The 16,024-nt window shown below is 55.1% G+C and overlaps 1 protein-coding gene and 1 long non-coding RNA gene across 2 annotated transcripts; one reads left to right on the top strand and one right to left on the bottom strand.

The window, feature by feature from the left end:
* Window positions 1-3,551: 3,551 nt before the first annotated feature.
* Window positions 3,552-9,422, top strand: LOC109284239 (uncharacterized). Its single transcript, XR_002091615.2, has 2 exons — window positions 3,552-3,765; window positions 5,920-9,422. It is a non-coding gene; the product is annotated as an uncharacterized LOC109284239 (long non-coding RNA).
* Window positions 8,586-13,696, bottom strand: RFLNB (refilin B). Its single transcript, XM_019491889.2, has 3 exons — window positions 13,500-13,696; window positions 12,968-13,077; window positions 8,586-11,555 (listed from the first exon to the last, which is right to left on the bottom strand). Exons 1-3 carry the CDS (start codon window positions 13,653-13,655, stop codon window positions 11,225-11,227), a joined length of 597 nt encoding a protein of 198 aa, XP_019347434.2. The 5' UTR covers window positions 13,656-13,696; the 3' UTR covers window positions 8,586-11,224.
* Between the last annotated feature and the right edge of the window lie 2,328 nt (window positions 13,697-16,024).

The raw sequence follows: 16,024 nt of genomic DNA, 5'->3' as shown, positions 1-16,024 counted from the left end.
ACGGCTCCCCTGTTTCACCTCAGACACCTGCCCTCGCTCCCGGGCACATGGCTCCCCTGTGTCCCCACAGACACCTGCCCTCGCTCCCGGGCACACGGCTCCCCTGTTTCACCTCCGACACCTGCCCTCGCTCCCGGGCACACGGCACCCCTGTGTCCCCACAGACACCTGCCCTCGCTCCCGGGCACACGGCTCCCCTGTTTCACCTCAGACACCTGCCCTCGCTCCCGGGCACACGGCTCCCCTGTTTCACCTCAGACACCTGCCCTCGCTCCCGGGCACACGGCACCCCTGTGTCCCCACAGACACCTGCCCTTGCTCCCGGGCACACGGCTCCCCTGTTTCACCTCAGACACCTGCCCTCGCTCCCGGGCACACGGCTCCCCTGTTTCACCTCAGACACCTGCCCTCGCTCCCGGGCACACGGCACCCCTGTTTCACCTCAGACACCTGCCCTCGCTCCCGGGCGCACGGCTCCCGTTTCACCTCAGACACCTGCCCTCGCTCCCGGGCACATGGCACCCCTGTTTCACCTCAGACACCTGCCCTCGCTCCCGGGCGCACGGCTCCCGTTTCACCTCAGACACCTGCCCTCGCTCCCGGGCACACGGCACCCCTGTTTCACCTCAGACACCTGCCCTCGCTCCCGGGCACACGGCACCCCTGTGTCCCCACAGACACCTGCCCTCGCTCCCGGGCACACGGCTCCCCTGTTTCACCTCAGACACCTGCCCTCGCTCCCGGGCGCACGGCTCCCCTGTTTCACCTCCGACACCTGCCCTCGCTCCCGGGCACACGGCTCCCGTTTCACCTCAGACACCTGCCCTCGCTCCCGGGCACACGGCACCCCTGTTTCACCTCAGACACCTGCCCTCGCTCCCGGGCGCACGGCTCCCGTTTCACCTCAGACACCTGCCCTCGCTCCCGGGCGCACGGCTCCCGTTTCACCTCAGACACCTGCCCTCGCTCCCGGGCGCACGGCTCCCGTTTCACCTCAGACACCTGCCCTCGCTCCCGGGCACACGGCACCCCTGTTTCACCTCCGACACCTGCCCTCGCTCCCGGGCACATGGCACCCCTGTTTCACCTCCGACACCTGCCCTCGCTCCCGGGCACATGGCACCCCTGTTTCACCTCCGACACCTGCCCTCGCTCCCGGGCACACGGCACCCCTGTGTCCCCACAGACACCTGCCCTCGCTCCCGGGCACATGGCACCCCTGTTTCACCTCAGACACCTGCCCTCGCTCCCGGGCACACGGCTCCCCTGTTTCACCTCCGACACCTGCCCTCGCTCCCGGGCACACGGCACCCCTGTGTCCCCACAGACACCTGCCCTTGCTCCCGGGCACACGGCTCCCGTTTCACCTCAGACACCTGCCCTTGCTCCCGGGCACACGGCACCCCTGTTTCACCTCAGACACCTGCCCTTGCTCCCGGGCACACGGCTCCCCTGTTTCACCTCCGACACCTGCCCTCGCTCCCGGGCACACGGCTCCCCTGTTTCACCTCCGACACCTGCCCTCGCTCCCGGGCACACGGCTCCCGTTTCACCTCAGACACCTGCCCTTGCTCCCGGGCACACGGCTCCCCTGTTTCACCTCCGACACCTGCCCTCGCTCCCGGGCACACGGCTCCCCTGTTTCACCTCCGACACCTGCCCTCGCTCCCGGGCACACGGCTCCCGTTTCACCTCAGACACCTGCCCTCGCTCCCGGGCACACGGCACCCCTGTGTCCCCACAGACACCTGCCCTCGCTCCCGGGCACACGGCTCCCCTGTTTCACCTCAGACACCTGCCCTCGCTCCCGGGCACACGGCTCCCGTTTCACCTCCGACACCTGCCGTCGCTCCCGGGCACACAGCACCTCTGTGTCCCCACAGACACCTGCCCTCGCTCCCGGGCACACGGCACCCCTGTTTCACCTCAGACACCTGCCCTCGCTCCCGGGCACATGGCACCCCTGTTTCACCTCAGACACCTGCCCTCGCTCCCGGGCACACGGCTCCCCTGTTTCACCTCCGACACCTGCCCTCGCTCCCGGGCACACGGCACCCCTGTGTCCCCACAGACACCTGCCCTTGCTCCCGGGCACACGGCTCCCGTTTCACCTCAGACACCTGCCCTTGCTCCCGGGCACACGGCACCCCTGTTTCACCTCAGACACCTGCCCTCGCTCCCGGGCACACGGCACCCCTGTTTCACCTCAGACACCTGCCCTCGCTCCCGGGCACACGGCTCCCCTGTTTCACCTCCGACACCTGCCCTCGCTCCCGGGCACACGGCTCCCCTGTTTCACCTCCGACACCTGCCCTCGCTCCCGGGCACACGGCTCCCGTTTCACCTCAGACACCTGCCCTCGCTCCCGGGCACACGGCACCCCTGTGTCCCCACAGACACCTGCCCTCGCTCCCGGGCACATGGCTCCCGTTTCACCTCAGACACCTGCCCTTGCTCCCGGGCACACGGCTCCCCTGTTTCACCTCCGACACCTGCCCTCGCTCCCGGGCACACGGCTCCCCTGTGTCCCCACAGACACCTGCCCTTGCTCCCGGGCACACGGCTCCCCTGTTTCACCTCAGACACCTGCCCTCGCTCCCGGGCACACGGCTCCCCTGTTTCACCTCAGACACCTGCCCTCGCTCCCGGGCACACGGCTCCCCTGTTTCACCTCCGACACCTGCCCTCGCTCCCGGGCACACGGCTCCCCTGTTTCACCTCCGACACCTGCCCTCGCTCCCGGGCACACGGCTCCCGTTTCACCTCAGACACCTGCCCTCGCTCCCGGGCACACGGCACCCCTGTGTCCCCACAGACACCTGCCCTCGCTCCCGGGCACATGGCTCCCGTTTCACCTCAGACACCTGCCCTTGCTCCCGGGCACACGGCTCCCGTGTTTCACCTCAGACACCTGCCCTCGCTCCCGGGCACACGGCTCCCCTGTTTCACCTCAGACACCTGCCCTCGCTCCCGGGCACACGGCTCCCCTGTTTCACCTCAGACACCTGCCCTTGCTCCCGGGCACACGGCTCCCCTGTTTCACCTCCGACACCTGCCCTCGCTCCCGGGCACACGGCTCCCCTGTTTCACCTCAGACACCTGCCCTCGCTCCCGGGCACACGGCTCCCCCGTTTCACCTCAGACACCTGCCCTTGCTCCCGGGCACACGGCTCCCCTGTTTCACCTCCGACACCCAGCACCCCCGCAGCACGTTTCCCCTCAGGAGGGTCAGGCCCTGGGCAAACCCCGGCCCCGGGCAGCTGGAGCCCGTTGGCAATCAGAGCTCCGGTGCTGAGGGTGCACAGCAGGTGTTGGGCCATTGCCGGGGCTGGGGGGAGAAGACTTTTTATTTTATTTATTTTTTTAATAAAATGTTATTAGTAAAACAGACCATAATAAAACCCCTAGCCAGACCCATGTGCTCCCTTGCGTGTGGCAGGGGCTCAGCTGGTGTGGCAGCCCCAGGCTCGGCTCCGTGCCCAGCCGGGCGGGCGGGGAGAGACCGGGCAGGCCCGGCCCCTCGGGAGGGACTCTTGGCTGCTGTTGTTGCCGCCATAGAGACGCGTCCCGGGCCGGAGGAGCGGGCCATGCCAGGGGCACGGCGCCTGCCACCCATCCAGGCACGGGGCCAGGCCGGTGGCCCACAGGCAGGGGCGCAAGGCGCTGCCAGGCAGGAGGGGAGGAAGAAGCAGCAGAAGCGGGTGCCTGCAGCAGGGCAGGGGGGCAGCGGGCTGGGCAGCCGCCCCCCTGCCTCGGGGGAGACGGGTGAGCTGGGCTGCGCGCCCCCGCTCGGCTGGGCATGGGGCACGGGGCATGGGTGCAGGACACGCTGGGGCTCGCGGCACAGAGCGCCGGGGCATCACCCCCTCTTTGTGCGTGGCACGGTGCGGCGCTGCTCGCTGGACGTGCCAGCACCGGCTCGACCCCTGCTCCGCACACGGCCAGAACGGGCTGGGACATCAGCGGGTCCGCCTGGACTCAGTTTACCTGTCCAGCGAGAAAAAATGGGATGGGGCAAGCGCCGCCGGATGAGGGCCTAAGCGCCATGCGGCTATAAGATATGATATATGATAAAAATAATCCACGAGAATGGGTTTTCATGACATTTTAGGATGAATTATTGTTATTTCTGCACAAAGATCTGGACTCGGTGTGATTAACAACTGTGGAGCCATACGCAGGTCTGGTTTTTGGTCACGTTAGAATGGAAATGTCCAGGTTTTTTACTTGGGGGCCCCTCGTATTGTGAGGCCCTAAGCTGGAGTTAAAGTGGAGTAAGCCCAAACCCAGCACTGGGACGAGGAGGTGTTCTTCAGCACCACGCGCACGGCCAGGGCGGCGAGGAGACGGGACAGCAGGTGCTGGTATCCCGGGGAAGAACTGGAGATAGAGACGCTGGTTCAGTTCATAGATGTCGTAGCCATGAGGGCTGCAAGGGACCTCGCATGGTCATTGGGTCCAGCCCCTGCCCAAGGTCAGATCGCCCCATGAGAGAAGCACCCAAGCACTGAAAGTCCCCACCAAGAACAGCCTGGTGGCCCAGGTCTCTCTTACTGCCGGTCACTTTTTAGAAACATACCTACCTTTTTTTGGGGAAAACACACGCACACACACACACATATACACATGCACGCACACATACAGACACACACACCCCCCTACATATTCGGAGGGCATGTCACTACCTCCCATAGGCAGTAGGAGGCATAAGACATCTGTCAAGGACTAAGCTGGTTCACAAATGGGCTGCAAGATTTGGGGAGGTTGGAAGCATGAGGAGGCTTTCTTTCCCTGAGCTGACAAGTTTCTTTGGGTAAATGTGATATTTTTGATTAGACCGGCTAAATAGTTGGGAAAATTGGGGTGTTTTGCAAAGCACAGGAAGCTTTGGGTAAATGTGATATACACTAAACTGAGCATGTAACATTTTATTGGCGTGAGTCAAACTGGTCAGAGTTGGACGCTGCTGTTTTATCAACCAGGGCACCGATTCCTCTCCAAACTTGCTCTTGGGGGAGGACTTGCTTCCATCAGGCACAGACCATCTCTCTGGTCCGCTCTGCTTGTACGAAGGCTGTTAACCAGTTGTATCAGACATCTTTGGAGGTGAAGCACGCCACTTGCACTATTAAAGGATCAGAGCTTAAAAAAATAAAATAAAAACCTCAGAATAATTTATGCAATTTCCACTTTTTTAAAAAGAGCACTGATTTTACAAGAGTTTGGGTAAATATGTCTGGAATCCAAAGCCTAAATGGAACAAGTGTTTAAAAAAAATAGTCCTGGCATAGACTACAAGAGAGGTGGTATGAGCTGTTCACTAGCTGTTTAACTGGGGGCACAAATTAAAATGGGAATTCCACTTACAGCAGGTAACAAACTTCCAAAATATTCCCCACCCCCCTCATTTGGGGCTGCTAGCTCCTTCGCACAGAGAGCCTCTCTTTTGCACATGGGCATTAAAACACAGAAACCCCTGAATGGCATTCAAATGATGATAGGACAAAGGTTTCTCATTTCAGTTTCTACCAGGCTTTTTAAAACAAACAAACAAACTTCCTCTTTCCTCAAACTGTTTATGACATTTGACATTTGCACTGAAAAAAACCCTGAAGTGCACAAAACTATTTAAAAAAAAATCTGAACGGTCCCTTTGATCCAACGAGCAGGATGCTGGTGGAGACGTGCTATTAATATGCTGAAATTCTGCATAAGTGCATTGTAGAACACTACAGCTAAGTGCTCAGCTAGACGCTTCTTTCTCCTCAAGCATGAGTTTTTATGCAGTTGATGTGTTAAAAATCTGGTTCCTGGATGATGCATCTGTGCTGGGTGTCATGGGAAAGGGTCTGTATCGGGTATGAGCAGCAGTGACAGCGGTGTGTGGAAGGTTTCTGTTGATGGTATTTCTCATTGCAGCAAATAAACATCATGGGAAAAGCAGGAAGCAGCAGCAGCAAACCCAACTGCTTGAAGTTTCGCGTCTCAGCAAGAATACTGGCCTGACCCCAGACCCTGCAAAGGGAATTCAGCCTGCTGCAGAAATGAACACGTCTGTGTTACCAACTTCCACCATTTCAGGCTCTAACCAAACGGACCAGGACCTCTCTGACCAGATCAATGACAGCCTGCGATGGGATGGAGTTTTGGAGGACCCTGCTGCCGAGGAAGAAAGGCTGCGCATCTATAAGCTGAACAGAAGGAAACGTTACGAGCTGTATATCCAACAGCACCGGCCCAAAGAACCACATCAGACACTCGAGCATCCCCCTTCACCGCAGCGTGCAGCTCCGACCGCAGATGAGCAAACAGGAAGGGTGGAGGATTCCTCCAGTTCCTATAGTCAGGGAGGCCAAGGTGACACGTTCCTGATAACTGAGCAAGTTACCAGTATCTGAGCTGTAATCTGCAGCCAACCCCGTATTTCTCAGGAAATTGTGTAAATTGTCACGGTATGTTTTTGTGAGCTCTGTACAAGGGACCTTTGTTCAAGGCACTCTTTGATTAATTTCCCATGCCTGCAGATTGCTTGGTTTTCTTGATGTGCATTTGCCATATTCAAATTAACCTTTTAATAAAAGTTACTTGAAAGATGGCCAGCAAACCATTCTTTCAATGGCTTTATTAAAAGTGCTACTTTCCATAACACCCTATCCTAACATACTCCCTTTAACTCAGGGGTAGGCAGAATGTGGCCCATGGGCCGGATGCAGCCCACCAGGCCATTCTATCCGGCTCACGGGGCCCCTAAAAATTTAGAAAAGTAATATTTATCTGCCCCAGCTGCCTGTCACGTGGCCCTCGACAGCTTGCTAAAACTCAGTGAGCGGTCCTCCACCCAAAATAATAGCCCACCCCAGCTTTAACTGCTCATAGGTTGTCTGTAAGAATAGCCACTGGATTATCTCAGTGTTTTCCAGACCAAAAAACATGAACTCAGGAAATAGGCAAGTATTAGGAAATAGGCCCATATTACAGATGGGAAAATTGAAGCTGTGAGAACCTCCTGGACTTGATATCATGCACAGCAACATTTCCCACGGGGCCAGCTGCAGAATGAAGTGGGGTCCAGGGCTCAACACCTGGCTTGCTCTCTCAGTGCAAGATGGTACTAGTTTGTAGTTATGAAAGCTCATTGTATGAGCTGGCCTAGACCCAGAAGTTTGGGTGAGAAACAAGAACGCTCCCAAACTGAGTTTCTCCTGGGCAGCAGGGTTGTTCTGGTCAGGATGCTGATTGCACTGCGGAACTGGCTCTGGAGCATCCAGCTAGAGGTCCACTTGGCCAACAGGAATGGAGAAAACCTCATTCCTGTGCCATGCTACTGACACCCATCTTTCCCCACATCCAATACCATCTTTCATACAGACATTCAGTGACCACTTTTTACGCATTCAAATAAAAAAAAAAAACCACCATCAGCCAAGGGCAGACTGAAGGCAACACTTTGGATAGTGGATTTGAGTGTCTGAAGACACAGGACATTTATGTCATTTCCCTCAGGCATTCAGAAACGTATCCCTTTGGCTTTAAAATACCACTCAATCCTTGTTTGTCGCTCGGAAGGACTCTTTCGAATAAGGCTCTGCCGCTTCGCTTAGTATTGTGACTCTGTACGATACCCTAGTGCCATTGCCTCTGATTGGCAGCATAGTGCCACAGGCGCTTTTGCGATGGCGGAGGGCGCTCTGTAACTGTTTCAAGGCTCCCTAGATTCCAATAATGTCATTACACACGAGTCAAGGGCTTTTGCAAATGAATAGGCAAATGAGGAGTGAAAGAGTAAACAAAAAGCCTATTATGAATTAATGAACTGGTGCCCCAGTGCATCGTTCCCACGCTTCCAGCGATATGAAAAACAAAATCCACAGGGCTGGAAATTCATAAGTATTTAACAAGACATTAGGCATCGAGGCAGATAAGATCATTTTTCTCCCAAAAGACTAGCCTGTCACACACTATTATTTTTAAAGTTCAGCACGTAACAAAATCTAACCATGGCTGTATACCACAGCCGCCACCGTCACATCTAAGCACCTGAATTGTCCACATTTAAAATCATTAGTAAAAAAAAAAAAAGTTTTATCCAAGTACTCGGTGCTTTTGAAAAGGACACAGGCTTCATGTGAGGAACGTGCCCAAATACCCCTCAGAAACCATCTCTTTAAGAATAAAACTGTACCAGATGTGAGAGTTAAATGCCTGCTGGAAAGGATTTTCAGTTGTCTTAAGGGCATGTTTTCAAGTGTTTTAATAAACTGATAAAGCCATCACATTTGTATTACATTTTTACAGGCCATTTTATACTTGAAATGGCTTACTAGAAAGGTTTAACAACAGAAAGGTTTGATAGAAGGGACACAACAGGGGAGCTAAGGTCTGTTGGATATAATAGATCTTTATTTCTAGGTAAATAGTATAATAAATGATACCTTAAACTTCCAAGTACCCACCACTGGCCTCAGTAACAGCTCCCAGCCAGCAAGCGCTGCACAGATGAACCAGCCGTTCGTGACACCATTTTGCATTCAAAACCAATCGCTAGCTGATCAGGCTCTGATTAAGAGAGACAGACTCCCCTTGAATTACGGTTTTCAGATAATTTATTACTAGTGAAATGAAAAAAAAAAAAGCAAGCTGAAAATGAGGGGTGAGAAATGTTGCAGACGTCAGAAGACATCTGGCACAGTGATTGTTGGGGCTTTGCAAACCGAGTAACATGAGCGATTTGGAAAAGGCATCCATCCTCCACCAATTAAAACCTTTTAAAAGTACACAGAGAAACGGTTTGTTTTAAAAACAGGTGTTTGAACACATGACACAACGTGAGGTTCTTTTGATTCCTGATTTACCTAGAAACAAGGAATGGTTCCAAGTTTGAAGAACGCCTCTCTCCGGCTCTCTACTCCCAGGCTCACAGGGTAGCGATGCCAGAGCAAACCAGGGAACCAATCTGTTTCATCATCCTATCTCCACAATGGTTGTTTCAGGAGGAAGGTGCCAGAAACCACAAAATAAGCAATTATCAAATACCCCTGCCCACGGGAAAGCTTTGTCCTGAACTCCTCCTCACACTCAGAGCCTAGAGCAAACACTTTCTCTGATTGACAGTGCTTTTAAGAAAGATTTAAGGAACGATCTCAGAATAAACCTGTTTTGTGTAGAACAGGATCAGGGCCTCTGGTGCTAAGCTCTGCTGCTCACTACAGTCGTTCTTGAGCGACTTCTGCCCCAATTCAGCGGGGTGAATCATGTCACAATCGGATTTGTCCCGCCCAGGGTCTCTTATGGATCCAGCTAGTCAACCTCAGCCTCCTGCACCTCCCCTGGAAGCGTTTTAGGACGTCTGGCTTGTGGAGTAGGTAACAAAGATGAAAGAAACAACTGATTCAATGAATAAATAAGTAAAAAACAAAACAGAACCCCCAAACCAACCCAATTCCTCCTCCTCCTCCTGTTGTGCTCTCAGTCTTGTGATTCATTTCAGTTCACACCACTACTGCAATACAGGATACACCCTCCTCCCCTTGCCTTTCCTAACACTTGCATGAACAAGTTTACTGCAGCCGTCTCCAGCCGGGACAAATTCTGCCCTCCTTGCTAGCGCAGGTGAAATCTGTTCACCCTTAAGTTTGTTCTCCACACCACTCCCCTTCGTGGAGACAGACCTCAGGCTGGCTGGCACTCTACTGAAGAGCGACTGACCTCCCTTGGGGGCCTTTCAGGACACACGAAGAAGGCAAGAACGGGTCCCTACGGAGTCTGTCTCAGGCTGCTGCACTACAGCAATGAACAGCAGCACGCTTTCCAAAGCAGCAGCTTTCCACACTTCTCTCCTCTCTTTCAACACAGAAACGAAGATTTTGTAGATTTAGAAATGCATGTGTGTGTAAAAGGCTAGCACAGACAGTGGTGGGGCAGTTCAGCATATATGGGTTGCTTCTTCCCTTTTCTCCTCCCAGGATTAACTGCTTTCTTGCTGAAAGGCGCTCTGGTTTGGTACAGCAGGGTGGCTCTGGAAGCCCTACCTCATCCCAGTCCTCATTGATGGAAAGCACAGAGCTGCATGGAAAAGGCCAATGGAAAGCAGAGGCATAGCGGTGGATCTAGCCAGTGGAAAGTCCAGCATTTCTTCTGTTGCAACCAACATCTTCCTTGCAAATGACTCACACCTCCCCCCAAAGCAATTATTAGCTTCTTGGGTTCTGGATCGCCAAATTTCTGCTGCCTCTGTCAGCCCTTGCCGGCAGAGTGGATGCTCTGAAATTCTCCCTGTGGCTGCTCACGAGGGCTCACAACAAGCAGGGACTGGTTTCTTTGGCTTCTACTTTGTCCAGGCCTCACCTTCACAGACTTCAAAGCTACCTGGGGATGATTTTCTGCTTGGCATTCACCACTGCAAGTTTCAGGGGATACCTGGCACACTCTAGTGCATGGCACCGAGAAGTACGGGGTTGCACAATCCTGCAGCTCTGTGAGCTAACCAAGAAGTTCTGTACGGTTGTGCAGAGGGGGAGCCTGGAAAAAAGATAACTTGGTGTCCTTTACATGCCTGCTGCCCCATGCTGCACAAGCAGTTTAACTCTTGCTCTGACTAAAACTCCTTCACTCCTCCTCCATATTTAAATTAAAAACCAGGCATCAATTCAGCTAGAAAATATTGCGGGGGGGAATTTGCTTAAATATAAAATTCTGGATTTTTTAATTTATTAAACTATTCCAGAGAATTTCAAGATTTGCTGTTTTTATTATGAAAGACCAAGTCCTGTGATCAAAACTTAAGTAGGTGATGGATTGTTGTTTTTAGGCGAGAGCTATATTTTCGCAGCAAAAGTGAACGGCTGCTGTTTTTACACCTCGCCGTGAAGAGTCAGGTATACTTTTCCAGGTGGTAGCCACTGCTCCATGAGAGACAGAATAATTTTTCCTCTAGCGACACATTTCCCTTATTTTTTCCTGACTACCGCACTGCGGCAGGAGGGGAATCTGCAGCTCTAAAGGCAGAAAAGCCGATACCTTAGAAAGCTAAATTCCCATAGAAAAATAAGTGCAGGCCATTTTGATACTTAAAGCTGTGCTTATGAGCCAGGACAGAGGTAGCGACAGGTAAGGTTCCCTCGGATGGACTGGACAGTGAGAGCTTTTAACCATTTTAGCTATCGGAGAGCTAGTACAGTACAGGATAGAGACTGGGACGGATCATAGCGAGAGAGACAGAGGCCACTCAGCAACCGTCCAGGAGGCAATCACTCCCAGCGCATTCAGACGACTCCAGCTCTATGCTGGACAAGAACCGGCGCATGGCCTTCCGGCAGTTGTAATCCAGCGTGGTGGTGAACACAGTCTTGGTGTGCTTGGGGTACACGATGGTGGTGCTGCTGAAACGGAGGGGCTTGTTCCGCGGCTCAAAGCGCACCTCGGACTTGTAGCTGCGCCACGTGCAATCCGGGACACAGATGACGGTCTGGCTGCAGGCGGACAGGCCTAGCCCCATAGGCATGTAGATATCGTCGATGAAGTGCTTCTCCGAGTCATATGTGACGGAGGAGGTGTACCTGGAAAGCACAAGAGACACCTGTGTCAGCGCCACTTAGTGCTCGCTGGGAGACGCGAGCCCCTTCAGGAACCAACATGGTCTGCCAGGGCGGGCGCAGGCCTGGGGCCCAGCCCCTGGGTCACCTCAAGAGCTGCTTGCCTCTGGGACTCAGTGTCCCCAACTTGAAAATGGCAAGCATTTCAAAATCTAAAGACAAAACGAGCTACAAGGGCTGCTCCCCTGGTCAAAAAAGAAAATAAATGATCTTTCCACTGACTCTTTATCTTCTCATTCAGGGAAAAAAGAAAAAAAAGCAGCCCCTCTATCTCCTCCACCCCACCTTACATTTGGACTGCACCCGCCCCATCCAAGCACTGGGCTATGTCCAATCTCCTTTCCCACTGGACTTTCCAGGCTCCGGGGGGCTGAGACAACAATTTCGGAGTGCTGCCAGGCACCATGGCTCCCGCTGAGACTGAATAAGTGGACTTTGGTAAATGCTAATGCAGGAGATGGTGCCTGCTTCAGCAGGAACTTCACTTCTACCCCTCAAGAGCCCAGCAGGAGAGTTCCTCGTTCTTCCCCCCATCTGACCCCTCTCGACATGGGAGCATCATCCAAGATAAGCTCCTTTTTGTAGCCATAAGAAAAACCTTCCATAGGCAGAAAAATATTACAGGAGTAAGGTGAGTGTTTCCAACATGAAAATTAACATGAAGAAATGCCTGGTTCTGTCGTGCGAGACAGGAGCGACGGCCTGCGTGCACGGCACAGGGAAAGCGCTCTTTCCCACACCAACATACTTGAAGCTGTGTGTGCTGAGCTCTGAACAAAAGGCAACAGTTTGCCCCTGTCCCAGTATCAGCGTCCCTGATCTCTCTGCCTGTTGGAGGTAGGCTGGAACAGGCAGAGACTTGGGACCTTTGTTCCTTTCCAGTTCTGATCAAAAGAACGATTCACGTGCTCTGAACTGGCACACTGCGGTCAAAAAAAAGTAAAACTAAAACTCCACCCCTCCAAATAGGAACCTTTCCCCCCGGTTCCCAAGATCACCGCGGGGTTGGTAAGAGAAAAAACATCTGCTGCAAAACCATTGGCTTGGGAACGTGGTGCTCCTGCCCCCTAATAAAACAATCTCTCAGGTCATTGCCCCTTCTGAAGATCTTCCCTTGCGATTAGCAGCCCAGAGGTTAAACAGGATTTAGCAGCCCTACAAATGAACTAAAAAGCATCCAAAGGTGAGATGAGGAAAGCCACCCCTGGAAAAACCTTTCATGCGGTTGAAGGCGACTCAACACCGCATGACCAGGGCTATGCGAATGCAGAGGCAGAGGAGAACCAGCACTACAAAACTCAGCTCTCCTCTCAGGTGCCAACCACCGCAGACAACTGCGCTGTCCGAGCGCCAGGCGATAGCAGCCCCATATTTACCTGACTTCCTTCGGCGGTAATGGGTCCAGCTCAACGCCTTCTCCAAAGGACAGAGGACACAGCCGCGGGGGGCAGCTGGAGAGCAGAGGGCTGGGGGAGAACACGGGATTCTGCACAAATGCAAAGAGAAGCCCTTAAACAAGGCAACTCGGACAGGCCCCAGCCCCGCCAAGGGTCACATCACGCCACGCCGCAGCTCCGCCACCTTGCATGAGGTCCCTGAGGCAGGGCGAGTCCTTGCCCCCCAGAGCTAACCCCGCACAGGCGGCAGGGAGCAGGAGCTGGCTCTGGGAGCCCGCTACAACTCCCCACGCCCGCTCTGCCAGGCTACGCACCCTCGCCCAGGCTAGCAGAGCCCGCGCTGGCCCTGCGTGGCAGTCAGGAGAGCCCTTTGCCTCTGCTTCCACAGCCCGGCAGTCCCTGGGTACAGCTCTGCCCTCCCGGGAACCGGCTCCTTCCAGCCCGCGCGGGACAGCGACCGTGATGCCCGAGGGCTGGCACGAGGTCGGGACGATGCCCAGCCCCTACTCACCGGCTCGGGGGCACCGGGCGGCGGCCGCGGCCAGTGTCCCGGGCTGGGGCCGGGGCTGGGCGGCAGCCCCGAGTCCGGGCTGTCCAGCGCCCGCTCCCCGCGCCGCTTCGTGTCCGGCAGCTCCGCCGCCGCCTGCAGGCTCAGCCGCCCCACCATGGCCCGCCTGCCCGCGCGGCCCCCGCCGCTCTAGCGCCCGCCCCCGCCGGCCCGGCCGCTTCATTCCGCGGGGCGGGGCGGGCGGGGCGGGGCGGGGACGCGGCCGGGGAGGGAGGGCGGCCCGGGCCGCGCCGCACCGCACCGCACCGCACACACGTGCACCCGCGCCCAGCCCGCCCCCCCGCCTTCTCTCTCTAAAAAAAAGTCCGGTTCATTTAAAAAACAAACTTTCTTAAAAAAAAAAGAAAAAGAAAAAGAAAGAAAAGTCCCACGAGCCCGATCCGTTGCAGCCCGCATGGACTGAGCGGAACAGTCCTTCCCATCCGCGGGGCGCTGCCGCCGGCAGGTGTCCTCCCCCGCACTCACCAGCCTGGGGTCCCAGCGCAGGGCTCGCGTGCCCCCGAGCAAGCCCGGGGGAATCCGCCCTGTCCACGACCTGGCTTGTCGGGGCAAGGACAGGTCTCCACCCTCTTCTGCACACACGCATTCAGAGGGCAGGAGGAAGCGGGTCTTCCTTTCCAATCACAGCAGGAAACCACCTGGACTCATGCTGCGGGATCCCCCCGAGGGAAGGTCCCCAAGGCAGCCTATGCAGGGGGACACACAAGAAGGTAGACGTGCCCCGGGCTGGGTTAGACCGTGGGTCCATCTCACCCAGTCTCCCATGAGTGCCGGTAAATGATGCCCTGCAAGTGGGATTATAGCCCCATTTTACAGGAGGGGGAAATGAGGCCGAGAAGCGGTGAACCCCAAGGCAGAGCCAGGAGAACTCGCGTCTCAGGACTGAGGGCTGCCCAACAGAGCCCGACCTCCCCCAACCCACTCCTGCAGCGTGCACACGTGTCTATAAGAGGGGAAAATCAGCTCTGGCCAGGGAGTGGGATTCCTGCCCGGGTTTTCCTGGGCTTCCACCCAGCTCTGGCGCCTCTAGTTGTGAAGAGGAAGGGGACTAGACGCCTGGGGCTGCTCATGCCTAACCCGCTAGCGGGCCCACAGCCCTGCCGGGCCTCAGCAGTGACCTCTGCTATTCAGCTCCTTGCTTGCTTGGCACGCCTGGGAGTCCCAGGGGTCGTTTCTCTGCTGGAAATGAATGGATGTGCAGCACGGCGCTCTGCAGCCCCCCTTTCATGGCCACCTTCACCCCTGCCCCACTTTGCATGACTGCACGTTCTGCACACACCGATGAGGCGCTGAATCACTGGAGAGCAACTCCCTGCCGACCTCCCCTGTTCAAAGGCACTCCCATGCTTTTATCAGCTTGGGAATGGGCTTAGCTCCGAAGGCAAACACCAGAGCTGTCGTTTGGCTGTATATCATAGGCCCCGTGACACCAGGGGAGCAGTCTATTGACTGACACCTCCTGCAAGCGTGAAGTTCAGCTGCAGAGGTCTTATTTATCTTAGGAGTTGCCACATTTTTTAAACCCATAAAGGCATCGTAAAGCAGAGGTCTCAGCCTTGCTGAGAGTGGGGGTGCACGTGCGTGCTGTTCTGCAGAGGTGGCCCGATGCCCTGAACTCAACCCCCAGCTTTAAGCAGTTCACATTCATCTCGTAGAAAATCTCAGCAGCCCCGCTGGAAATGGGAACAGCACAACCCTAAAGGAGATGGAGTCGTCCCCGCTGGAGCAGCGTGCTATGGACTGCTGCAGCTTCACGTCTTCTCAGGGTGTGTAAGGAAAAGACTGGGCATGATTTCTCTTTCATTTCAGCAATCTTTGGATTTTTGGGTCGCATGACAATTCCCCTGGATTTATGCTGCACGTGCCAAGAGGCTAACCTCCGAGCCCTTAGGTGGGAATCGTGCAGCTCTTCTGCGCAGACTTAACAGTACTCGTGTGAGTGGTTCCCAAGTCAGCTGAGTACGCAGATACAGGGCAGGGGCTGGTCGGATTTATCCCCGCACAGAAGCTGCAGGCATCATCCTCCCCTGGTTGAGCTCATCGGGTGCAAGCCCCTTCACAGACACATTTGTACCCGTTTAAAACTGGTCCCAGCAACTGAGTTGGCTCCTGTACAGGTGCAGGCTGAAACAATGCAACCTGGATTTAAACCGGTATAAGACTGCCCACAGCTCAAAGCTTAACTGCTTTAACTGAGCTGCTGTCATTAACCCAGTGCATCTCGATGTACGGATGTCAAAGAAAACCTTCCCTGGAAGACCTGGCCCCACATCGCCAGCACTCTGCCCATCTAATTGCATTTTTGAGTGGCTACTGCAACCGAGGCAGAGATGAAGGGGGTGAAGGAGAACAAGGATGCAGAGGGAACAGGCTCTGACTCGTGTATTGCTAGGAAGGCTAATGGAACAGTTGAAGGAAAATTCTCATTAAATAATCACGCCGCATCATCAGATTCAACGGGGAAAGAC

The sequence above is a fragment of the Alligator mississippiensis genome, chromosome 14 (genome assembly GCF_030867095.1).
Source record: "Alligator mississippiensis isolate rAllMis1 chromosome 14, rAllMis1, whole genome shotgun sequence".
NCBI lineage: Eukaryota > Metazoa > Chordata > Crocodylia > Alligatoridae > Alligator > Alligator mississippiensis.
This window is presented reverse-complemented; position numbering and strand designations above follow the sequence as displayed.

Bases quoted from the DNA above. Each gene is read 5' to 3' on its own strand.
- RFLNB (XM_019491889.2), bottom strand. From the start codon at position 13,655: ATGGTGGGGCGGCTGAGCCTGCAGGCGGCGGCGGAGCTGCCGGACACG. The intron at 13,078-13,499 runs GTGAGTAGGGGC...GCATTTGTGCAG, and splicing joins CGCCCGGTGCCCCCGAGCCG to AATCCCGTGTTCTCCCCCAG. The intron at 11,556-12,967 runs GTAAATATGGGG...TGTGCTTTCCAG, and splicing joins TTACCGCCGAAGGAAGTCAG to GTACACCTCCTCCGTCACAT.